We start from the raw sequence: 26295 nt of genomic DNA, 5'->3' as shown, positions 1-26295 counted from the left end.
ATGAAATGCAAACTGGAGGCAGAGAGTTCAGAAGATGTTGTTTTTTCCGAAGCAGGAAGGGTTTACTGCTGCTCTTGTTTCCTTACAGTACTGCTACCATCATGGCTCATCGATAGCTTTTATGTCGGTATCAAAGTCATTTAATACTTGGAAAAGTTTTCATGAATGCTACGCCCTATATGAAAAGAACTGTCTGATAATAAAGCAAACAAAGATGCCACGGCTGTTGTTTCATGTATTGAAACCCACATTTAACAGTGTTTTTTATTTATAGCATTTTTATGTTGTATAATAATGCAACCATCTTGAGTAGTCATGTATGTTTTAGTCATTACAGCTCAGTTAGGCCAGATCTTTCATAAATGTTCTTTGTGATCCAATTTTTATTTTCTAAGATAATCAAAATATTTACATTAATAAGGGAATAGAAAAGACACCAACTGAAAAAATACAGTAATATAAAAATGATACATGTTGAAAGAGAACAGAAACAACCCTGAGAAATTAAAACACAAAAACACACAAAACAAAAGCAAAAGTGCAAACCTGACCCACCTGTTGACCCACATTTTTTTCTTATGCTTGTTGAGATTCCCTCTACAACCCGACTTGAATCAGTAAATCAAATCCTCTGACAAATAAAAATAAACTAATTAATGATTGCCCCTCTGGGATATTAGGTTAACCTTGAACCTTGAACCTTGAATCTGTCTGTCCAATTACATTCAAAAGGAATGAAGAGGTAGCTTTGGTTGAGATTTTTGGTTGGAAATCTTGCAAGCAATCATTTTTCCATCACAACCGTCCCTCACAAACTGTGTGAATGTTGGATATTGACTTTTTATGCTGTTTAAAAACCAACATTTTTATAACTTGATAAAAACAAAAAACTTAAACTCAGACTTCTCAAGCCTCTACCATGTTGGTTTTGACATTTGTACTTTTAAAATCTTTGTTTTCTTCCAGATGAATGGAAACACAGAAGTGAATTGCTGGTTAGCTTTAATGAGAAATGTAATGTCATGTTATTGATGATGAAGACTTCAATAACACTTAACACAGAGCCAGGAAATGCCAATTCAAATGAGCCTGGACATATCCATCAGAATATGAGTTTGCATGTATCACCATATGCACAAAGTTACAGTATCTGCATGTGTGTGTGTGTGTGGGATCTCCCTGCAGGTTACAAGACTTAACCATTTGCAACCCTGAAAGGACCATCACCGTGAAGGGCAGCTTGGAGGCGTGTTGTAAAGCCGAGGCAGCGATCATGAAGAAACTGAGGGAAGCCCACGAGAACGACATTGCTGCTATGAACGTAAGCCGAGCTCGGGGGTTACCATCTGCAGCATGTGTGTGTGGTTATGATCTCAGGTTGACTCACACAGGCTGACAGGTGAACAACAGAGAGATGTGATGATATACAGCAGGATAGCATTGCCTCCTTCTTCAGTGTCTTACCAGCAGCATTAGTAATACTGTCTGCTTGGTAAATGGATCACAGTAAACCATAGCTCATAGCTCATTAGTGAGTCGAGGTGTGTGTTTGTGTGTCTCTGACTCACACCCACTCCCCCTGCTGTGTGTGTCTGTGTTCCCGCTGTACCACACTGCGTTTCCCAGCATCCATCTGATATCTGTAGGCCGCTCTCTCTCACCCAGCTCCTCTTTCACGCTCCACCAATGACATCACCTATGCTGCAGACCAGGAGGTCAGCCTTAGAGGAAGAGAGACACTGATGATATCACACGCTGCACGCTCCCCAGTGCGTTGCAGTAATATGAAGATGGACGCAGATAAAGTGATTGTGTTGGCTGGGAGGATGTAACTTTGTGGAGAGGATCACAATCCCATTTTCTTTCGCTGCTTTCTTCATGAGCTGCCCAGGCTTTTCACCTCGTTTTGACCGCCCCAATTATTGGCTGATGAAATAATCATCAGGAAGCATCACACAGCATGTGGTTAAATTGTACCGGCTGGTGCGAGCAGATCTGGCACCTGTCGGGCCTGAGCGTCAGCTCTACTGTAAGCAGTGAGGGCCATCTAGCGTGACACTGAGGATATTACACAAAGCTTTGTGTGCAACAAGGAAGCGGAAAGAGATGGTGTCTCGCTTCACGCCTATGAAGCCACAACAGATTACTGGAATGAAAGAGATTATTGTTAACTTGTCTGTAGAAACATCTATTTCTCTTGAGAAAGGAAAAACTTCCTGTTTCCATCATTGTGACAATGCTTTTTATCAGATGTGTTTTTTGGGGGTTGTGTTCAGCTAAAGAAGAAGGGGATTTTCTCCATCATTCAATCAGCACCTTCAGCTTCATCGTAACTTTAGAATTATACAATTTGAAGATTTAATTTCTCACTGTGGAGTTACTAAATCCACCTTAGAGTCACATTTTAATGTAATGGATTTAGTGTTAGTAGTAGTGTGAGGTGCTTTGTGTATTTTATTATTGTACAGCACTTTAGTCAACTCTGGTTGTTTTTAAATGTGCTTCTTCAAGAAAACTGATTTGATTTAGTAAAGGAACATTTAAAAGAGCAAGGGGGTAAATCCAACAGTTTTTAAAATCCTTTTCAACGACTGTGAGTTTTTTATTCAGTGCATCAACTTATCTTAACAGAAAATCTTTCTTTGGTAATTATAAATCATTTAAGTATAACTTGACAATCAGAACTGTTTCTGAGTTCATAAATATTGCAGGACAGAGTGACACACATTTGTGTTGTTATTTCCTGCTGACATATAATTACTGTAATCGTTTTGGGCTAATAGCTTTCAGCATGCGAAGACCTCAGAAATAGCCTCCATTTATTTACTAATCTGTTCATGCTGATAAAAGCCTCTGTGATCAAGTGACTTTTGGTATATATGGATTAGAGTCTTACCCTAAAGGTATGAAGAAAGAAAAAATAAACAAAATTACATTTTTCTGTCTTATTTGAAATAATTTAATTTTAAATCTGTTTTTTTTTTCTTTACACATTTCTTTGTTCATCTTGTAGAACTTAAATGATTTGTCTCTATTTTCTCCCATTAAAAAGCATCAGTGTGTTTTTGAATGTCTGAGTGTTAAAGACAAATCAAATTTTCAGTTAAAATGAATGAAAAATAGAAATTGTGAGCCCTCATTAAATCCTGAACTACATCTTTATTCTTGCAGTTTTCAAATTGTGTTTTAACTTTTGCCTCTATTCTTTGGCATAGCAACAGGCCAACCTGATCCCGGGCCTGAACCTTAACGCTCTGGGCATCTTCTCCTCTGGTCTGCCGATGCTGCCCCATGCTGCTGGACCACGCGGTGGAGTGCCCCCTGTGGCACCAGCAGGATACAACCCATTCTTCGTGAGTGCACTCCTTCTTTAGCATTCCCGCTAAGCAAAAGAACGGCTTGTGTGCACACTGTTAAGTGACTTCAACCCACCCAGCATAGCAATTCGCTTCTCCTGAAGGGATCAGCTTTGACTCGATAAAGCAATTTGTTTTCAGCACACGGTAAACCTGGCTCCCCCTGAAGTGCTTTTAGGAAAAAAACACAATACAGTGTTGACTCAGGTCTTCCTGCACGCTGGTGTACACAGTTTGAAACACACAGAATTCCCCTGTCTTCTCCAGAGATGAGTCAGTTTGTCTGTTAAACAAAGTCTCCACTCATCGCCCGAGCCAAAGTGGTGTGAGCCAGTGTGCGAGAATGTCTTTGCGTGCTTCATAGAAAACAAAGTTAGTGTGTGATTCACTAGGAGTTTATGCCCCGTCAGAATTCCCCTTAATAAGAGTTTTAAATGTGTCTGTGTATATGAATGTGTGTGACTTGTGCAATCTGATTGGTCTGCTTCACTTTCAGAGTCACTCTTCACATCTCAGCGGCCTGTACGGGGTTCCTCCAGCAAGTGCCATCCCCCACCAGCTTTCAGTACGTTCCCTCAAATTTGCACTACAGTCAGTGTTGCCATGGTGATAAGAGAATTAGCCACAAATTTGTGTTGTTATTTCCTGATGCCAAATAATTACTGTAATCGTTTTGGGCTAATAGCTTTCTTCATGCAAAGACCTCGGACAAAGCCTCCATTTTCTAATCTGTTTGTGCTGATAAAAGCCTCTCTGAGCAAGTGACTTTTGTTACATGTGGACTGGACTTCTAGAGAATAAAACAGATTTAAAGAGAGGATACATAAATATCAGAACATGATTACCTTTCTGTATGTTAACCAGCAAGTCTGGCATTTCTCTGTACCATCTCCCAGTCACCCAAAAGCACAGTTATTTAAGGAAGGCAGTTCTTTTCAGCCCTGAGTTGCCCTGTGGCTCGTGAAAATTCACTTTATAAATCTTGAGTACATGAGCAGTACAAGGCTAAGAAAAAAAGACACGGGGCAACCATCGGCCTTAATAGGAAAGTTTCCGCTCAGATGCAGCCAGAGCGGGATGTTTACTCAAAGAGAAAACCCTTGAAGAGAGCTCAATTTAGCTTCCCTTTGCATGTGCTGTCATTGTGTTGGCTGCTCCTCAAGTATCTGTCTTTTCAAATCCAGATACTTCAAACTATTTTAAGCCGTTGTGTTTTTTTTCAGTCACTGTCAGCAGAAGTGTTTCAGTTCATTTGTGGTTAAAAATATTTTTTGGGTCTTTTTCAGCAACAGGCTCAAGAACAGGAGGTCGTCTACCTCTTTATTCCAACTCAGGCAGTGGGGGCCCTGATCGGCAAGAAGGGCCAGCATATCAAACAACTGGCCCACTTCGCTGGTGCCTCCATCAAGGTAGGTTTATCACTGTCAATACAGAGCTGACTTCAATTACTTAAGGGAAATAAGAGGTTAACGTGTGTGTCATGGGTGGGTAGGCATCACAAACAAACTGCATGTTTCAGATCTTCTCACTGGTTGTTGAGGTGAAGTAATCAGGTTTGATGTCCATGTTTGCTGAGTCAGCAGCCTTGCATGGACCACAGTTGAGGATGTTAGTTATTCATGGTCAAAAAAAAACAAACAACAAAAAAGGGGGATGACTAGCAAGGAGAGAATTTTAGAAAGCCCCTAAGGCTCTAAAGAGATGGGACGGCTGCTCGGTGTGTTCATGATAATTGAGGAGGATTCACTTTGTTGTAACAATCGGCAGACTTTTCAGCTAAACCTCGCTTTTATGAATGAACTGATAACAGAGCAGCTTTTGAGCCTCTTTTTTTCTCCATATTTGTCGCCATAACACGATTGTTTGTGTGTCAGATTGCCCCAGCTGAGTGTCCAGATGCCACTGAAAGGATGGTTATTGTTACTGGAACCCCAGAGGCTCAGTTTAAGGTAAAAAAAACAACTACCCAGAAATGTGCTCATAAAAAATGCATCAAAAAGTAATGATTTCATATTTCAGCTGTATGTAACGTGCTAACGATTATTTAATATGTCCTGTATTGTAGTAAACAGAAGTGGACCACTGTGTCCCCCCCCCCTCCCCCATTTCCCCAGTCTTTCCTTGCCTCATACCCTCCTCTCTATTCCAGGCCCAAGGTCGGATATTTGGGAAGCTGAAAGAAGAGAACTTCTTCTTAGCGAAGGAGGAGGTCAAACTGGAGACACACATCAAGGTTCCCTCATCCGCAGCCGGCAGGGTCATCGGCAAAGGCGGCAAGACGGTAAGTGAAACTGAGTTAAGGCCAGTTGCATTTCCTTTAGTTACACCAGTGATTACAGTGAATCACACAGCACCTTTGTTTGATGTTAGGGAGTTATGTTAGTGTATTTTCTAAGTAAAGGCTGGAAGGGAAATTACAAGCTGCTTACAAGCAATCTTTTTTTTTTTTTTGTCTTCAGGTAAATGAACTGCAGAATCTAACAAGCGCTGAGGTCATCGTGCCGCGGGACCAAACTCCAGACGAGAACGATGAGGTCTTTGTGAAAATCAATGGGCATTTCTTTGCCAGCCAGGTAATAAAAAACAAAACAAAAAAATTGTCGACTAACACGTCTGCTGTCAGTTATCAAATACATGTACCCTACCAGATATGATGTAGACAATACAATAATGTACAATAACTATTAATGTTTATAATGTTGTGGGAATGCCCCCCGGTGGCCAGATTCTGAGGGATGGTTGCCCTCAACTTATGTGTGATATTTCAGATTAGTTTCCCTCCTCTGCCTCTCACACTTACTTAAATGATCTCTCTAACAAAGGCTCAACAATGAAAAAAGGGCAATTATTAACTTGTTTAACAGCAGAGAAGAAGATAATTGCCACAAGCTGGAAGCTGCCACACTCACTTTCTCGTCAAGTATGGATATTAACATACTTAGACTTTGTATACCTGGAACTACATACAGTCTGAACACATCTCTCTGTACATCTTAGATGCCTTTCTTAGCTGATCCTTTTTGGGGCCGTTTCTTTTTTTTCTCTCTCACTCTTTTTTTAAATTGTCATTATGCGGTAGAGCTGTTATTTTTTTGACATGCATACTTCTCACCTGTACCTGTGATTATCTCTCTTTAGTTTTATATCAATGTGTATTATGTTCCTATCATAGCCAAAGGTGTTTGTTATTGAGGCTAATTAGACTTCTGCTGGCTTTCTCGTATTTCACATATCAGCAGATCCTTCTTCATGAAATAATAAACAACTCTATCCAACGATGATGGACTTGTGGATGAAGACAAATTTGGAATATTTCTTTGTTTTTAGCACTATTCACACAGTACAACTCAAGCATGTATTAATTCAATCAATCATTACAGAAAGAACATTAAAACAAATGTAGATTTTTCCCCCTGCTATAAAACCCCCTCTTCTTGACTAAATTTAATTAAAATGTTTAATTTTTCACATTGTTCAACATATTCTAATACATCTTTTACACATTGTCATGTAACAATTAAGAACTAGTCCTGGATGCGTTTTCTCTCCAACAGACTGCACAGAGGAAGATCCGGGAGATCATTCAGCAGGTCAAACAGCAGGAACAGAAGCACCAGCAGGGCGCCACCGTGTCACCGCACCACTCCAAGTGACCAGCCGGGTGGCTCCAGCGGGCACCAGCCAATGAATGTAGCCCTCCCAAACAGACAGAGGCCTACCCAGACAAAAAGGCCAAGGCCAAGGGGGACATGCAGGGCAGACCAGCAGCACCGGGATCAAAACCAAAGAACTTCACCAGGAGGGAAACACGTGAGAGCCAAAGGCTGAGGGCATTGTGTGCACTGCCAGCCCTGTGAGAGCAGATGGAGTGGGAGAAACCTGTACTGATAGAAAATAAGAAAAAGACCAAAAAAAAAAAATAATCTAAAAGTAAGGCAGAAAAATGGCAGAGAATTTGGGGAACTGTTTTCTTTACAGTTAAAACGGTCAAATGGAAGTAGTATGTTGCCCTGCATAACGTTATCTCTTTAGTTGGACTAACATAGGCCTAACAAATGGATAAAGAAACTGTATTAACATGAGCGTATATGAGGCATTATGATTGGTATTTTGGGTTAGAATAAGAGCGAGTGACAATGGACACCTCTCACAAGAGTGAGGGATATTAAAGATTGCAAGATTAAATATCATTAGCAGTATTGATACAGAGTAGAGAGTATATTAATACACACTGAGAGTATGCACTGTTATTTTTCTATCCAAATGACAGTTCCACTTGGTGTAGTTTGAACATTTTGCTTGTTCCAGAGATTGATCGGGCTGTTGCAGCCAAATAAAGCAGTTTCCGTTTTTTTTTTTTTTTTGTTCCCAATATAGGCCACTGAAATCAAGAAAGAAAAAAACCCCTATAAGTAAATATGGTGAATGAGTCTTTGCAACAAGCCTGTGTGTGTGCCAACGCAAAAGATAACGTCCCTTTGAAACATCTCTCACCATTCATACCTGACGCTACACTTGTTTGTGTTTTTTTTTCCCCTTTTCTTTCTTTTCTGCTTCACTTTCTCATCACTCTCTCTCATCTGGCATCATGGTTGTTTAAATAGGATGAAAATATGTGTTGTCAAGTATCTCTTTTTTTTTCTCTGTAGCCTTTTGACAACATCCAAGAGACTGCCACTTTCGCTCAGCAGAGGTTAAACGCAACAGAGGGATTTATTTGTATCAGTAATCTGGTATCACTATCCTGTTCTGTACACTAGAATATATCTACATTCATACTTGTCCTGATGTGAAAACTAAAAAAAAAAAGGTGTCTTTAAAGGCATCCTCCTTGACGGTCAGAGCAAAAATTGACGTCTTAAAAAAAAGAAAATTGGTGCACCTTTGCTTGTTAGCAAGCAACCCCTCATTGTGAAAGTGCACCGACACAGCACTCTGCCTTATGAGGACTTCATGAGGGCCAAGACAGGTGACAGGGGCGGGGCGGGGCGGGGCGGGGCGGGAGGGTGCATAATTGTTGTGTGTGGAGTGGCAGTGAGGAAACATTTTTGGGTTAGTAGGTGGGATTTAATGGGCAGGTACTGTATGACCTGAAGTGCACACACAACTGCAAACGTGAACCACAGCCGTATTTGGCTTTAACCCTCTCTCGTCAGGGAGTTTTCTAAAAACGGCATGACAGCTGTGAATGTACGATATGCAGCCTTTTTTAGAAAACTGTCAACCCTGCCGTGTCCAGCGAGGCCTGGCCAGAGGCACAGACACACAGATTGTCATTCTCACTCTCTCTCTCTCTCTCTTTTTTTTTCTTTTCTTTCTTTCTTTTTTGTCTTTTCGTGCTTTTTATTTGGAGAGCTGGCCGACCGCTGTGCGAGCACGCTGGACACGCAGGTCCTGGTGTCCCCTCTGTGCGTTACTTTGGAGACCATGGAAGCTTGTTGCCTTATTTTGTCACCTGTCAGAAAAAAATCACCCATCCATCAGCTTCATCTTCCAGACGCAAGGTTATTGCCAATACGCACAGCTTCCTCCGTGTGTGTATGTGTGTGAGTGAGTGTGCATGCATGTGTGTGTGTGTGTATATATATATAAAAAGAGAGAGTAATATTTATGAATCTATTTTTTTCCTATTTTGTGATGAGAGCTATTGACAAGAAACAAAAAGAAACAAAGTCCTTTTCTTTTTTCCTCAGTGGGACACTGCCATATTATTTTGAAGGGAAGTGTTTATTTTCTTGAAAACTAGACTATGAATAATAATATAAAGAAAAACCTGAAAAAATAGGAGAACAGTAAAGTGAACCAACGCATTAACTTTGGTCAGGATGTGAACAGTGCGCATGTCAGTATTGTGATCTACCTCAGGCTTCAGGGTACCTCAGTCCAATCTTTCATTTCCCCTTTTTTCCACATTTTGTATGCCTTGTTAACTGATCATTTTGAGCGTTTTTAATTTTCTTTTTTAATGAAAACAAAAAAAAAGAACAAGATCTAAAAGTAAGCTCTAAACTCTTCAGGTCCAGCCGACTAGGGAAACTTTGTCAAAATCGTAGTGAACTCTGGTGGACTCTCTCTGCCTGGGCACCATAAAACCTCTTAAATAAACGAGTCAAAGGATTTCAAAGTCAATTTTTATTGCTAGAAAGGAATGAAGAGCAGGATCTTAGGGGTACATACCTGCCCGAAGTGGTTCTGAATGTGGATGTTGTGTACTGATTTCACCATCAAAGAAAGAAAAAAGAATACAGAAAAAACTAACCAACTGTACCTCCTGTTTTTTCCCAACTGTACCTCCAGGTTTTTTTAGACTTTAAACCTAAATGAAGTTTATTCACTTGTGTAAAAAAAATATATATATACAAATTTTTTAACAACCCAACCCGATCTTTACCAGCTCTGTTAGTACTCTGGGGTTGATTTGAAGAACAACACAAAGCTGCAAAAATACACTGACAAGACTTTTGAACATGGTGTAAAACCCTCGTCTTCTGTGTAGAATGTAGAACAACTCTAGTCTAGTCGTTGAGATGTCACTGTGTACGACAAGATAACTGTATATCTGTAAACATGTACAATAGAGTCACGCGTTAATGAATCAATTTCTGTCTCTCTAGAACACTTACAAGTCTGCACCTGCATTGTGACAGATGGTGGGAGAAGTTTAGAGCGTCACAGCTTCCCTCAAAAATGACCTCTAAATGGTTTTCTCATCGATCTACCGATTATTATTTTTCTTGTTTTGTTGTGCTGTAAATTTCAGAATTACCTCTCAGAATTCAAGGCTGACTTTAGTTACTAAAACCGATGTAGGGCAAAAAAAAAAAAAAAAGAAAAGAAAAAAAAGAATTAAATGAATGGTTTAGTGAAAGTTTGTGTTTGTCTTTGGAGTTCTTGTAACTGTTGAGAGCTGAATTAGACTTTTATTTTTTCCGAGGGCAGACTTTTGTCATCAGATGAGGTGGATCATTTTTTGTCCCAGTGAACACAGACTTAACAGTGCTTAAAAATACAAATAATCAAAAAGGTCTATCAAACTCACACAATGCCTGAGGCTTTTTCAACAAGCCTCCCCACAGCCAGTACAGTACCTCATACTGATGACGACAGCTCGCCGCCCACACCGGACTCCTATACCCTAAACCTTACCTGTAAGAATGCAGTATGGCTCCTTTTGACGGTCTGTCTTGCTCTTTCAGGGCAGGTCCTGGAGAAAAAAAATGGCTTTTCACGGTCGCACTGTCATTTGTAGTTTGTCACTCATGGTTTGTTTTCCAGTCTGGAGTAGTGTTTAGAGCGGGTTTCAAGTTGAGGCTCTTTTCTTGCAGAGGACTCTTCAGACCCCTCTCTCTCTCTTTCTCTCTCTCTCCTTCTTCTCTCTCTCTCTCTCTCGTGTTTTTGGCTCTACGGTTCGGTTTCACTGTGATGTTGTCAGCACAGCAATGGCCAATCACAATCGGAGGTTGAAACTTGTTAGGGTTAAAATGATTTTTTTAATTACCAAGCATTGGTGTTTCTAGGTTGTGTGGGGTGTTGCTAGACATTAATATTCAGTACAAGAAAAAAAACACAATCACACACATCACTGCGGGTGTACTGTGTTAGTCATATCACATGGTGGTTGGATAGCGTAGGCTTTTTTTTCTCCGTTTTGTTTTCTGTTGATCTGGCTTTCTCGTCATTTACACTGATTTAATTATGTAGTCTGGGGCAGTAGCTGGGATTCTTTTGCTTTAATATTCATTCCTGTTAGATCTCTATCAATAATACTAGCTGTTAAATTGTGGTTGAATATCCTAGCTAGGATTTTGAGCAGATTTGGGTGTCAGCACAGCAAATGAATTATCTGTGACATGCAAAGATGGGGATCGACAGTATCCAGGTTTGATTGAACATTTTTAAAAAGCTGATAAAAACACGTTCTGCTTTTAGGACTGAACCGAAAAGAGGGCATTCAACAAACATCCAAATATTGCAGCTCAGCTGAGGAAGGATTTAGATAAGTCTGGTCAGATGTCTGCAGAACCACAGCAGTGTTTTTTGTCCCGTCTTGTTTTGAAATGAGAAAACACAAAAGCATTGCATGAGACTGTTGTTCCAGTGTGTACTACACTTCATAAAGCACTAGACTTTCAGTAGTTTTACATGGATCCTTTTCTGTGAACTGATTTTCACAATTTGGGAGATTAATTTTTGTTTCCTCAGAAGGTCACAACCCTCAAGTCCTACATTTCCCACGGGCCAAAAGGTCCCAAACACCTCAAGGTAATCAGTGACTGTGCACTGGACAGACATATGATCCATTATTGTCACATCTGGTGGATCCATGCCTTTCTGGTTACAGCCATGCTGTTGTTTTGAGTTGTGAGTGAACTGTATTGCTGAGCAACCTGGATCTGAGCAATAAAGAACATTTGAAAAACACATGTTTACTGTTGTTTCAAGTTTTTTTTTCACCTCTTAAATAAGAGTAATCATTTGTGATCAGACATAACACAGATGTACAAGCAAACTGTGAACAACAACACATTTTAAAATGTCTGAGAGATCTGACGTAGCAAACCTTAATCCACATGAAGAAAGAGTTTAAAAATAACACTCTGAACAATGGAGAGGTTGTTGGAACAGTAAAACAAAAGACAAAAGGACTCAGGGAAAGGCAGCAAAGAGAAGGATTCGCAGCATGAATTTGGCCTCACACTACCTGAAATAACTTCCCGTTCATTTTTATACAAGGATTCAGATTATTAGAAACCATGACCCAGCAGAACAGGGCTTTATATTTAGCCACAAAATGACAAAGGATTTGAATTGTTTCCTTTGGCAGCTTCCTGAATGTCATCTGAAGGTCAAACTCTGGTCCCTAAATTACACAATTTGAAAAAGTTAAACTCTGAAAAAAATGTACAAAATTCTTCTTAATGCTCAGAATTTACACTCAATTTACAAAATGCAATTGTCAAACAAGAAAAATACAACTTTGAGTTGTATTACATATGCTCCAATCATCATTAGTGTTAAAGTTACAAACACTTCCCATCGATCCAATTCATTTGTGAGGCTGCTCGTACTTCCATAACCTTCCCACGTGTCCATGTTGGAGGTAGAAGTTTGAAACAGAGTCGAAGAATGCACAACAGGCACTTGAACCAATCACATTTTACACTGAAAAAGAACAATAACAGCAAAACAAGAATCCAAGTGTCCTTAAAATCCTTCCCTCTGTCCCTGTTTTTTGTACATTCAGACATCTATAAACACCCAGTGTGCAGGCTGAGCCCACAGCAGTTGTGGCACAGAGACACCAACACTTGGTAAAAACAAAACACTTGGCTACAAATCCCGCTGCAATCCCTCCTTATCTCCACATGGCTCCAGAAAAATAAAGCCATTCAGAAAATTAAACCCTTTACACACACGAGTGCACAAAGTTCTTTCTCAAGAGTCTCCACTTTAAATACATTCAGTCCATTCAGGAATCAAATGGAATAAATACATTTCCAGAACAAATCACTTGACCTTCTTGTCGTCGACGCCTCCGTTCTGTAGTACGTCCAGTTTGAGCCTCTTCTGACTGAAGCGGCGGATAAGGGCGCCGGGCAGCAGAGCCATGCAGGCGATGGCCAGCAGCTGCAGGAGCCGCTCCCAGGAAATCAGGTCGTCCAAAGACGACACCTCAGACAGCATGACGCCCGTCTGCACGCAGATGAAGTTGTATGGAAGGAGGCCTACCAAAGCAAAAAAATAATTAATTAAAACATTCTAATTATAGGGCTTTCACACTTGCACAAAACTCTTAAAAAACTTTTTAATAAGTTTTTGGGTTGAGATGCATGTGTGAACGCAAACAGCCAAATTTCTCACTCGGACTTCACCCGAGGTGTCTCCTGCCGGCACTAGAGTTATTTTTCTGCAAAAAGTCAGAGTGAGCTAATGTGAGAGCGGAGAAGGATATAATCAGGAGAATTCTCCTCGAGTGAGTGGGAGAGGGTGGTGACATTTATTCCCTGCGATCGGTGCACAACCAGATTGTATTCATGTGACCGGTACAATCCTCTGCACGTAATTCTGCTGCATTATGTTTCTGTTCTCCACTCTTTAGTTGATATTGTGATACTACACACAGCATTCACATAAAGGCTTATATTCTCATTAGCGTCAAATAGCGGACTCTGTTGCTTAGGGCATATGTGAAAACGGCTTTTGCATGCCTTTTTACTGTGATTTGTGGAAAATGGATAAAAATGATAAACCACATTTCCATTACTTTTCTAGGAAAACCAAGAATGGAAAATGTTCCCTGTGGTTGTGATTATGAGTGCGGGTACAGGTCTGGGGAGAGTGTGTCGTTCATCATTATCTGACAGCTCTGACAAGCTGTCGATCAGGTGGTGCGTGTTTGCTTACCAATGAAGACTGAGCAGAAGAAGAAGGTGATGGGGATATTGACGATCGGGGCGCACATGTTCAGAAACCAGTTAGGAGACATGGGGAAGAATCTCAGGAAGAGCAGGAAGAAGAACAAACAGTCCTTGTTTTCTTCAACCTGGCAGATAGAGAAGAGCAGTTAGAGAAATACATTTCAATTCATCAAGAGACGATGGATGCATGTTTCCTTTTTTTGTTTTCTCTCTCTCTCTCAGATAACAATGTTATGACACATGTGTTACTGACACTGTTATATTAGTAAGACGGCCAATCACAATGTGCCTTGTTCTCTTTCAGTCATCATTTGAGATGCAGATATATTCTGGTGAATAACAATGCAATACTAAATCTGCTGCCACCAGAGTTACAACTTTGGACAGTTACTTTACTTACATTTTATATTGAAATGGTTCAGTTCAGCTCCTGGATATTGAAAGTTAACCTTTCTTTTATGTCGGCAAATGTATGAAAACAGAGGTCAGGAGGTGGAGTTAATCCTCAGACCAAAAACTGGTACATTAAAGTCTGAACATCGCTGCAATGATTAGATGTGTGTAAATGGTCTCTCACCTTCCTTTGCAGCACGGACACTTTATCAGGGAAGAGGTTAATCATGTATTGTTTTCCGAAGGCCTGGGACAGGAGGTAGCACATGGTGGAGCCCACTGTGGTGAGCACACAGGCAAGCAGCAGTCCTTGATATGGTCCAAATATAGCTCCTGCTAGAATATTCTGCACAAAAACCACAAATTGGAGAAGGCTTTTGGTTAGTGCACACCATCACTACATGTGCAATGATACGCTCTGACACAGATCTACTGTATCTTTTCTCATTATCTAACAACAGTTTGAAGTGTAAGACACTTGGTGTCAGGCGCTTTAACCAGCTTGCGGTGTGAGGTGACTCCTCTGTTCTTCACACACACTCATGCAGATTAAGCTAATGTGAGTGAGACAGAAAAGCTGTCACAAAAGGAAAGTTTGACATGCCTTTGTTGTTGGAGCTCGCTGAATATTTTTATCCCTTGCTGTGTGTCTTTGAAGACGGGGCTCAACACATCAAGGTCAACGCCAAGTCATGTTCCCCTTAAAAGAACTCTTGGTTGCATGCCTTTTCTTTAAACCTACCAGGCAGGCATGACAGATTTCTTAGCACATTGTATTCAATGTGTCCAATTTTCAGCCTATTTCAACCCCGAACATGAAGATCAAAATCGCTCTAGATCTGTTTGAACATATCTGACATCTGTTTGTTATCCAGCAACAACTAAGAGAAATGTTAAAACTATTCTTATCTTACCAGGAATGAGGATCCAGGAATGGCAAAGGACTGCTTGTAGAGATATGCGCTACAGAAGAGCAGCAGGACGTATCCAGTGTGCTCTCTCTTGTAAAACTGCAGCAGCTCAGCCAGTTCCCTCAGCTCCTCCAAGTCTGAGGGGAACTTTAAACTGCAACAACGTCGAGAACATTCATACTTTAGTTATGGATGGAAACTTGGTAGGTAAATATTGCCATGTAGTAAAACATTGCTGCTAAGAGATGCAAGTTGATGACATGTTTAAGTTGTGTTTAATAGATGAAAACACAGCGGGATTTGGAGATTTTAAATATTTATGACATGTTTTATCCCAAAACTAGTTTAGGAGATTTCAGAAAAAAATAATCAACAAACTATCTGATAATTTATCTTTGGGTATTAGAAGAAGACAAAGTGTAGATGAGACTGTCTCACTTGTTATTATTATTATATTAGTCTATATTATATAACATTTCATTATATTACACTATATTATATTATATTATATAACTGCACTCTGCATTACTGTGGTACAACACTGCCTCTCTTCTCTGCTATTTTACATGACTTGCTGCTATTTTGTCCTTGCATATACCTCCTGTTTATATTTGTATTTATCTTATCTCTTCTGTTTAATGTGTATTTTTGAGCTTTCTTGTCTGTGCTGCTGTAACGCCCGACTTTCCCCTCTGGGGATCAATAAAGTTTTATCTTATCCTATCCTTGTTCAGCTTCATGTTTTGCGTTTTATAACATTGAGACAGGCCTTTTCACATTTATAATGTAATACTTAGACTCTTACTAGTTGCTACATCAATCACTTAAGTAAGGTGAGTTACTCAGTTTTATTCATCAGCTAAAAAATATGGGTCTGTTTGAAGATGTATTAAAATCGTTTTTAAGACTGCAAGGTATCACTTTTCACTGGAGAAGTTACTTTCAATTATGTATTTCCATCAATGTGAGAAACAATCTTGTTACAAAGCTAATGCATATAGTTTATGTGCAAATTGAACGATATGAAATATTGCACAGTTATCTATTCACTTTTCACGTCAGAGGACTGTTATGGTCCTTGTTATCTTTTATTTATCAGATGTTAGAGTTGGAGTTGGAGCATGCTAACATTAGCCTTCGTTCTCGACTCCAACATTAATGTAGCACACAGTTAAATGACTTTGTTTGTAGAGTGACTAATGTACAATAAAAGAAAGAGGTTCTTTTCACTCTCTAAAAGCTATTCTCACCTGCTGGGCTCCTCGGAGCTCTCAGCTGTCTCCTCCGTCCCCACATGTTGCCTCTCTGCAGCTGGACGTGGACTTCGTCTCGGTCCCGCAGGAAGGTAAAGGGACAAGGAGTACAGGTATAAGCTGGCTGCAACAACAACAGCGATAAGTCCAATAAGTGAGCGCATATTCCTCACTTTGTTAGCCTGTTCACGGCTTCACCTCCTTGTTGTCGGGGAGAGAAACAATGGCCAACAAACGCTGCTTCTTTCTCTTCCTCTTCTCCGAGAGTGACAGCAGTAAGAAGTCTCAGCGGTGCCACACCGCCCTCTAGTGGAGGAAAGTATCTCCTACAGCCCTGTCCACTCGTCTGATTCATTACACACCTGTGCATACATTAGATTTTTTACATTTTCAAACCCTCTACTTAAGTATTTTTTTGTAATTACAATCTGAAACTGCAGTTAGAGTAGGCCTATTCATTATGGTGGAAATGTGTTACTGTGTTATTGTGTTATTTGTCAAATAGCTGATCTATTTTTTATTTTTTTTAATCTATTTTTGTACATTCTTAATTTTTCTTTTTATATTTAAATTGTACTGTGTTCACTTTTTGTTTGCAATCTTTGCTCTTTGCTGCTGTAACACTGTAAATTTCCCCGTTGTGGGATAAAGGATTATCTTATCTTATCTTATCTTACTGTCAATGTTAGGTGATGTTTGTGAATTTATGTCATGCATTAATGTATATTACAGAGCCACTGAAGTCCCAAAAAGTAAAATAAAAACAATATATTACCCTTGACTGTTAATCCGGTGGTGGTTCGAGTAGTTTAGGAACAGCTGTCCTTCACTTGACAGTGACTTTAAAGATTTTCTGGCAGATTTGAAGCTAAGAAATTAGACTCCAGTTTGTTGTCGCCACCAAAGACCTAAAATAAGCCACATCAACGCCGAATTCAGGTTAATAATATCTTTAGGTCACTGTCCTATTTGAATTCAAAGATTGTACATAATTGGTCGATGACCATATCAAACACTTAACTAGACTGGACTTGCCTATTGCAAGTATAAAACATCATTTAGTGTTGTTTTAAACTCCGGTCCAAAGGGGGGCGGTAATACTTCGAGTGGTCACCATCAACCACCAGCGGAAAACAGCAACCAACTAAACCTGTGCTGTAAAACTGCGTTGTCTTACCAGACTGAAGATACAAAGTTCAGTTTGCTGCACTGAGCACCAAATAGAAGTGTGACAGTCTGAAGTACTTTGTCTTAACAATGACTCAATATGCTCGTGTTTCCGGCTCTGTAGGCTTGATCACGCTCAAGAATCCGCCTGTCAACCAGCTCAGGTGAGATAAACAAAAACAATGCACAACTTCTCATACACAACAAGTTTACACAAGTTTTTTCTATTTTTTTATAATGACAAGTAGGTTAAAGTGCAAACTCATGTGTTAGTGTTGTTATGCATGTTATGATATTTATTTAGAGCCTAGTAGTTAAATAACTTAGGGATCCACAGGTCACTTTAAGGTCAGTTGCAAGCCGTGCACCTTAAGTAACATATTCATACAGATATAAAACTTTCTTTATGATTTCTACTGATAACGCTGGGCATGGCTCCGTTTCCTTGGAAACAAAGGTCTTGATATGTATGATGCACTTCGACCCCCAGCATAAGTACCTTTGAGATTGTACGATTAAAAAAACAGTGAATAGATTCATAGAATATGATGCATCACATTATATGTAGTTGGTCGAAATTGTTTTTCCTTTGACCTGTAACTATGTCATGTTGCAGCTTACACGCCACAGGAATACAGAAGAAACAAAGAACAAACGTGTCATGAGAAAAGTGCCATAATTACAATACACTGAAAATCATGCTGCAAAAAAAGTTATTTGCTTTTGATACTTTCTGCACATTTTCTAATAGTTCATTTTTATTGCAGTACTTTGTAACAATAAGTCCTGTAGCATTGCAACAACAAACCAAGTCCTAACCACTGGTTTAAAAAAACTGTACAGAAGAAGTTAGTGATTAAAAGACAGCAAACCTTCAGCCTCGCTGAGATTTAAAAAAGAAAAAGAAAAAATAATTGGGTAATAATTAATCTTGAGTTCACCCTGTCCCAAAAGTCACAATGAAATTATACCATGAAACAATTCTGTTTTAAAGATTACATGAAAATGAATTTAAATTTGCAGGAGAAGGAATATTGTTGCAGAAAGGTTTCCACTATAGTAAAGCTCGTAGAAATATGAAGAGTAAAAAAAAAAAAGGGTATATTATAAATCCAGTATCATGTAAAAATGTCTTTTACTTTTTTTTTTTACCACAGTGCAGTAGTGAGGCATGGCATTGTTGACACAGTCCAGAAAGTGCTCAGTGACCCAAAGGTGAAGTCTGTGGTCATCTGTGGCCATAATGGGATGTTCTGTGGAGGTGAGGATGTGTTTGTCTTTTCTTTTTATTTCCTTTACCTTTACAACGGGCACTAAACCTCTAACACAACATTTGTATTGATAGTTTCAGATGTAAACTGTCCCCAGTGAGCCTTTAGAGATTTCAAAGATTAGCTATTTTCCAAAGGCAAAGGTCTGTGATAATGTTTAAATTCAAACAATGGCTGCACGTACATCAGACACAGTTAAATGTTTCCCTTTAGGTCTTCTCCAACATTTACAACTAGTGTCTCTCTGCTCCTCAGCAAGAGAGCATGGCAGTTGACTTCTAAAGTAATTCAACACTTTATCGCTGCTTACATTATAAATCTTGAATTGGATCGAACTTGTGTATCAGTATAAGCAAACATTTTGTGGTACCAGATGCATGTCACACTGTAAAATGCTGTTCCTGTCTTCCTGACTGAACACTTTGATAACATCAGCATTTTTTTATTTTTATTATAGGGGCGGACATCAAAGAGTTTCAGACATTGGAAAACATCAGAGGGCCTCCACTGATACAGATGATCCACAGCATCGAGGCTGCAAACAAGCCAGTGGTGGCTGCCATAGAGGGAGGCGCTTTCGGCGGAGGCCTGGAGCTGGCACTTGCCTGTCATTATCGAATTGCACACTCTAAAGTCAGTTCATGCTTCTGATCTCTCCTCGCCTCCCCGTGTCACTGTCGAGCTGCATCAGTGTCTAACTGACAGTGTTTGCATACACGGGGCTGTTCATTCAACTGTCACTAAATTACTTACACAGTCCAAAGAAATGGGATATGTGAAGGTTTTTCAGCCTGCTAAGCAATGAAATAAGAACTTTATTGTGTTCACCGGCCAGAGAGCGCTTCACGTGTTGATGTCATACATCCCATCACTGCTCAGCACCTCCCATTCATCTAACCTTGTGCCTCTGTGTCCTTTCAGGCCAAAGTTGGGCTTCCAGAGGTGACTCTGGGTTTGCTGCCAGCTGCGGGAGGAAGCCAACGTCTGCCAAGGCTCATCGGTGTCCCAGCTGCCCTAAACCTCATCACCACAGGTAGCAAAGACACTTTAACCTTGCCTGGTCAAAACAGAGTTGACAATGTAAGTCTTTTAAGTACCAAACAACATGCAGGAGGAAAGTCTCAATAACATATGAAGAGATCACTATCCGTCACAGTGTTGCAGGTTGTCCATATCTGCATTTTGTGGTGTTTTAGCTCTTGTTTAAAGTGAATGCTACTTGCATATTATAGTGATGAAAATCAATTATTCAGAGTGCCTTGGAAGAGCTGTTGATTGTATGTAAACTCTGGCCCTAGCTTCTGTTACACAGAGAGCTGTAGTTTCCTCTGATGACCAGCAGAGGTCAGCATGTGTTAGTTAAATCTGTCTCAATGCTAGAATATCCTTTTTTTTAAATTCATGCTCGATCTGAAATGTTCTTATATTAATAAAGGCAAACTTTATTATTTTAAATTTTTGGATTATTCGATACAGTTTGACGTTTGTATTGAATGTGTTCTCACCACAGCAGGCCGCTTGACAGCTTGTCATTCCTCATTTAACAATTTGAAATGTCACATGTCGCCCATGTAGACCCCTGGTGCCCTTTATGTCTTTCACAGGCCGCCATATTACTGCTGCTGAGGCCCTGCAACTTGGATTAGTGGATCAGGTTGCTGATCACAATACTGTGGACACAGCTGTGAAGTTTGCCCTGAGTGTTGCAGGTGAGACGCCAAAAAAAACAAAAAACTGATGACACAAGGTACTGGTGTATGATATCACTCACACTTCACCAGCTTAAATTAGCTCCATGAAATGAAGAGAAAGTCCACGCAGTGCAGTTATTTTGGGCAAGTTGGACATGAAGAAGTGCCAACATGTAGGTTGTGGAAGTCAAAAGGAAGCAGAGAACACGGCAGGCAGATCCTCCAGCACCGATGTCATGAATGTTTCATGGCTCTGTCAGATGTGCTCTGATGTCTTCACTGCTTTTGCTGTATTATTCAGGAGGGAGAAAGGGGACAAACTTTCCTAGAATATTAATATTTGGCCCTCGCCAGTCATTTGCAAAAATGAGGATTTCCCCATGCACGTGAATCAAACTCATTTACTCACTGAATGAAAAGCCAAAGTGTGCCATGTCCCTGCAGAGGCAGGGTTCTCAGTCTGTGTGAAGAGTAATCCATTCAGATATGCTTCATTGTAAATGCTGACAGACATCACAAGTATGCTAAAATCACATTTTTCCAGCAGATCTAACACAGATCAAAACAATGCACAATCTTGTACAGGGGATAATTTAATCAATCACAAACAGTTGAAAACTGCCTGTATACTGTTTGTTAATGTACTTATTTTAGTGGAGGCGAAACGGACTTGCTTTCTTGTGGAGAGATGAAACTAATGCTCAAAATGTCACCAGCACCACTGTTGATATAATGACCTTAGCTTGCTTTGAATAAAGATTGAAAGCAGCGGGGAAACAGCTGACCTGGCTCTTTCAACACCTACTTACCACCTGTTAAGCGCTTTATATGATATTTATCTTTTGTTAAGTAAAAAAAAATGTGAAATTAACAAGTTGTGGTGTGCTGTGAGTTCTTGTAGGCTACTTTCTATTTCTAGCTAAGCTAGCTGTATCCCCCTGCTAATGCTCTTTATTCAGTGCTAAGCTAACTGTCCTTTAGCTTTAGTCGTGGCTTTAGCTTCTTGCTTTTGGCTATAAGACTACTGAAACCACTTTTCTTATTCTTTGAATATTTATAGGGAGAACATGGGGAGAAGATGTATTTTGTTCAGCCTTGTTTTAGCGAAGCGCTTTATATACAAGCACCTTTGATGTCTGTGCATGAAATGAATATGACAGGTTGACTTTAATGTAGGTAGCGTGTTACGTGCTTCAGGGATGCCAACTTGTAGCTTACTCGACATTGACAACTCATTTCTACTAAATCAAGGTAGATATTGTGTGAAACCTGCCAGTTTGTACCTGATATTGCGCCTTTGGCAAACAGTCAAACTAAATCTGTACAAAATTCAAAACAGTCAGTTTCCTGAACTGCATGGAGAACTACATTTTGCTGTCTAAAAATGATTGCTGTCTTTGGCTTTTTACAAATGTTTTTTTTTTTTTTCTCCACACATCTCTGCCAAGATGACTTTGAGTGGGTGAGAAAGTGAGTGTTGTTAGTAAAGCTGAGTCTTAGTGTGAGTCAGACAGAGAAGTCGACAGCATAGAAGATGGGATATTGGAGGAGATAGGAGTGAAATCTGTGGAGGTTTTTGACGAGTACTCGAGACTAAAAGCTGATTAGCAGGAGATGGAGAACATGCGTCTAACTTAAAAAACCAAGTGTGAATGTTTGCCACACTGGGATGCCTTGTTGGCAAGTCAGACAGTGCAGAGTAGTTAACATGTGACAGGTCAGAATATGCAAAAATATCAGCACTACTGATGCATGTTGCAAAATTACATCCCCTTGAACCAGCTTTACACCTTTGTAAAGCTGGTTTTAAGGGGATATAATTTTGCAAAATGCATTTTTTTTAAACAAACTGCTGCACATGTTCAAGATTGAGGATTCAGTGTCTGTGCTCATGCAGTAACACACACTGCACACATGTACGGATTGAAGTCTCTGCTGGTGACGAGATTAACTTTTTTACCCCAGTAGTTGCAACATCTGCCCACTACATCTGTCAGAGGACAACCAGGCTTTCCACTCGCTGCACAACAAATCCATCTACACAGCTCAACCATTTACAGATTAACTGCTGCAATAATGCTCGGCTAAAGTACATTGAAATCACATTGCAGAGCCACGCAGCATCTCATTAACATTTCAGTGGGGACAGAACGTACATTTCAGTGACATGAAATGAACTTCTCCTTCGATTCTTCTTTTGGAATATATTTTGATACATGCTTAATTAACTGTATTGGACAACATTGTTTAGTTACTGGACTAAGTGGAGATCACGGATCAGATGTGGCTGCTGTCTCTTTAAGCTTTGCCATGGTGACCCAGTTTCTGGCCCAAACCCACGGCTGAGTGTAATTCAGTAGAGCTGTGAAGGATTCTGACTACTCTTTCATGTAATCATGTCAGATGAGACAGGAATGGGAATTAAGATGCTTTTAACAACGCTGCTAACAAGGTTTTAGCAAAGTGGCCTCCTTCCTCACTCCACTGTTTCCGGGATTAAATCGCAGAACACAGAAAGTTCGATGTTGTTACCTCCAATATGAAATCTTCTCAAGCAGTTCCACCTGGAAAAAACTGCTTTGCTATTGTACCATCGCTCCGAGGCCTAGGAGTCATAAAAATTCAATTCCATTTGCTCCATTTGAGTTGGAAATGTACCAACTATTCTGCCCTGAACCAAATTGTAACTTTTCATTCTGCTTCAGATCAGTGTTATTCAAGGTGAACTGTAACAGTGTGGTGGCAGAGTCCCTACCAATTATCTTGGAAATGGTCTGTCAAATCACTCTGCTTTTAGGAGCTGCTAAAATATCTAGTGATCGAGTCGCCAATTATACACAGACTGAGTGCCGGCTGACAAATCAGAGAACGTGGAGAAAAAAAAGCGGCACTAATGGCAACTAGGAGGCACTTATAGTTCAGAAAATAAAATAATGCAGGAGTAAATGTGCAGAAATGTCATTCCAGAGCAAATGTTTGATTTAACATAAACTTTTAACTGGCAGCAAAAGTCAGAGAGCTGCATTAAAGAGAGTTATCCCCCTGAGTGATTTTCTTCCATGTTTTCCTTTAAGGTCAGTCTTTGGATGCTCGTCGTATAAGAAATTTTCAGTGTCCACCTGTGCCGAATATGGATGCTCTGTTCGAGGATGTGATGCAGAAAGTGCGGACGACTGCCCGCGGGGCTATAGCACCCATTGCATGTGTGCAGGCGGTTCGAGCAGCCGCAACGCTGCCGTACACTCAGGGCATGCAGCGGGAGAAAGAGCTGATGGCCACTCTCTTCACATCCGGCCAGGCCCGCGCCCTGCAATACTGCTTCTTTGCTCAGAGAGTGGTCGGGAGGTGGAGCATGCCCAGTGGAGCCCGCTGGGACACGAGCAAGGGCAGGCCTATTCATAAAGCTGCTGTCATTGGTAAGAGCTTTGGACTTTTCATTTTATTTTTCTACATTTTCAATTAAAAAAAAAGGAAGTTGGCTCCGTGTGGCATCTCCAAATACACAGTGGAAACTGTGCCCTCATTTACAGTTCAGCTGGGTGTAAACGCATGAACTCGCTCTCTCCTGCAGGGAGGATTGGATGTATGACAATCTGGATATGTGAAGCTTAGCAGCTTGGCCATTAAAATTTCAAGCTTTAAAAAGACTTTGTGCTGCCTGGCTATAAATTAGTACACAAAACAACATTTTCTTTGATTTAAACTAGCCTGTACTGTATTTTTACTTGGTCAGTATTTCTCTATTTTTAACCAGATTCTGATTGTGATTTTTCTGTATCTAAGGTCTGGGCACCATGGGGAGAGGCATAGCAGTGGCGCTGGCTCAGACTGGGTTGTCTGTGGTGGCGGTGGAGACCCAGGAGAAACAGTTCATGGAGGCAAAGAAGGCGGTATCCGGCATGTTGGAGCGAGGGGCTAAAAGAAGTGGGAAACCTCTCGCACATGATAAGATCACATACAGCCAGAGCCTGCAGGCTGTAGCAGACGTGGACCTGGTCATCGAGGCTGTGTTCGAGGACATGGGCCTGAAGAAGAAAGTCTTCCAGCAGCTGTCTGCTGTTTGTAAACCAGGCACCTTCCTGTGCTCCAACACCTCCACTCTCGATGTGGATGAGCTGGCCTCCCAGACCCACCAACCTGAGCTGGTGGTGGGGATGCACTTCTTTGCTCCTGCCCATGTCATGAAGCTCCTGGAGGTGGTGTATGGGCCGCGCTCTTCTCCTGAAGCTGTAGCTGTTGCCATGGAGCTGGGGAAGAAAATGGGCAAAGTCAGTGTGGCTGTTGGCAACTGCAGGGGCTTCGTGGGGAACCGCATGCTTAAGCCGTACCGTGACCAGGCGTACTTCCTGCTAGAGGAGGGAGCTACACCTCAGTTGATCGATCAAGCGCTGGAGGAGTTTGGTTTCGCAATGGGCGCGTTCAAAGTGTCCGACCTCTCTGGGCTTGATGTGGGATGGAAGGTGAGGAAGGAAGAAGGGCTGGTGCAGCCTGGTGGGGGATCAGGGAAATCAGCCAGAATCCGAAATGGTGTCAGGTATAGTCCTCTAGGAGATCTCATGTGTGAGCAAGGAAGGTTTGGCCAGAAGACGGGCAGGGGGTGGTACCAGTACGACAAACCCGGGAGTCGTGATGCAAGGCCTGATCCCTGGGTGCACAGCTTCCTGGAGGAGTACCGAGCCCGCCACGGCCTAGTGGCACGCCGCATCAGCAACCAGGAAGTGCTGGAGCGCTGCCTTTACGCCATGATCAACGAGGGCTTCCGCATCCTGGAAGACGGGATAGCCGCAGGACCAGAAGACATCGACATCATCTATGTCTTTGGTTACGGCTGGCCCAGGCACCGTGGAGGTCCCATGTTCTATGCCAACATGGTGGGGCTGGAGATTGTCCTGGAGAGGCTGAAGCACTACGCCCAGGCTAACCCTGACGTGCCCACCCTGCAGCCGTGCAGCCTGCTCAGGAGGCTGGTGGCCAGCGGGAGCCCACCTGTCAACAAGTGGAGGGAAGTCATCAAGAACGTCCGAAGCCAGCTTTAAATCTCCCAACATCTAACAATCTCAGCTTTAATCACTCGATTCCTTTACAATGATGATCTTTAACTGTGATGAATGCTAAATGAACTGCACTCAAATTGCACTTTTGGATAAATAACAATGATCATTTTTCTGATACTTATCATACCAGCTCTGACTGTGAGCTGACTCTACAGTTTATTATCTAAACCCATAAAATTCATTGGGATTCAATAGATACCTCTGATAAAAAATGTTTTTCTAATGAAGTTTAGGGTCTAGTATACTCTGCTGCAAGAGGCTAATGAAACTTGCAATGTATAGATTAAATAATAGTGTGTAATAGTGTACGTCAGAATTCAAATTTAACAATATACAGAAATACATGGACAAGAATATTTTGTCTTACTTTGTGATAACAGATTTCAAAGGAAATCTCAAGTTGAATCTTTTGTTTTTTAATTAAAAAAAATCAGCACCAACATAGTTACATTTGGATGCAAATGATGTCATTGATTTTCCTATATTAGGATTGTTTGATTGTATTGGTCTGCTATATAAAGATCTGTACATTACCTACATTTATCATCCAAAGTCTCAATAAACACATTTATAGACTCAAGCATTGGTTATTTTGATTGATTCTCTCTGTGAAGAAAGAACAATATGTGCAGAATCACATTTGTTTGTTTCTTTGACCTTTACTCGGGTGTCGGTTGGTGGCATTTTATTCTAATTGTTTCATCAAGCAGAATTTCTTGTCAGGATTATTTCCCGTGCTCATGTGTGTATTTCTGCTGAGCCAGCTGCTGTGATGACAGAG

The 26295-nt window shown here is 40.8% G+C and overlaps 3 protein-coding genes across 5 annotated transcripts in view; 2 read left to right on the top strand and 1 right to left on the bottom strand.

The window, feature by feature from the left end:
* igf2bp2a (insulin-like growth factor 2 mRNA binding protein 2a) overlaps window positions 1-11777 on the top strand; it is a 51354-nt gene extending 39577 nt beyond the window's left edge. For 2 of the 3 annotated variants that reach the window (XM_061054297.1, XM_061054299.1), the window contains exons 9-16: window positions 1186-1321; window positions 3216-3353; window positions 3853-3921; window positions 4643-4765; window positions 5231-5305; window positions 5506-5637; window positions 5816-5929; window positions 6911-11777. In XM_061054297.1, coding sequence (XP_060910280.1) covers window positions 1186-1321; window positions 3216-3353; window positions 3853-3921; window positions 4643-4765; window positions 5231-5305; window positions 5506-5637; window positions 5816-5929; window positions 6911-7009 — 886 coding nt within the window. In that variant the 3' untranslated portion in view covers window positions 7010-11777. The remainder of the gene's footprint in view (window positions 1-1185; window positions 1322-3215; window positions 3354-3852; window positions 3922-4642; window positions 4766-5230; window positions 5306-5505; window positions 5638-5815; window positions 5930-6910) is intronic. The other variant, XM_061054298.1, reaches the window with a different exon arrangement.
* Window positions 10669-16619, bottom strand: tmem41aa (transmembrane protein 41aa). The gene is made up of 5 exons (XM_061054300.1): window positions 16329-16619; window positions 15082-15232; window positions 14352-14513; window positions 13761-13899; window positions 10669-13081 (listed from the first exon to the last, which is right to left on the bottom strand). The coding sequence occupies exons 1-5, from the start codon at window positions 16493-16495 to the stop codon at window positions 12864-12866; spliced, it is 837 nt and encodes a 278-aa protein (XP_060910283.1). The 5' UTR covers window positions 16496-16619; the 3' UTR covers window positions 10669-12863.
* An 864-nt stretch (window positions 16620-17483) lies between these two features.
* On the top strand, window positions 17484-26094 carry ehhadh (enoyl-CoA, hydratase/3-hydroxyacyl CoA dehydrogenase). The gene is made up of 7 exons (XM_061054295.1): window positions 17484-17662; window positions 18656-18759; window positions 19227-19402; window positions 19691-19802; window positions 20374-20478; window positions 23535-23876; window positions 24244-26094. The coding sequence occupies exons 1-7, from the start codon at window positions 17589-17591 to the stop codon at window positions 25494-25496; spliced, it is 2166 nt and encodes a 721-aa protein (XP_060910278.1). The 5' UTR covers window positions 17484-17588; the 3' UTR covers window positions 25497-26094.
* Window positions 26095-26295: the final 201 nt, after the last annotated feature.

Source organism: Labrus mixtus, chromosome 13 (genome assembly GCF_963584025.1).
Source record: "Labrus mixtus chromosome 13, fLabMix1.1, whole genome shotgun sequence".
Lineage (NCBI taxonomy): Eukaryota > Metazoa > Chordata > Actinopteri > Labriformes > Labridae > Labrus > Labrus mixtus.
This window is presented reverse-complemented; position numbering and strand designations above follow the sequence as displayed.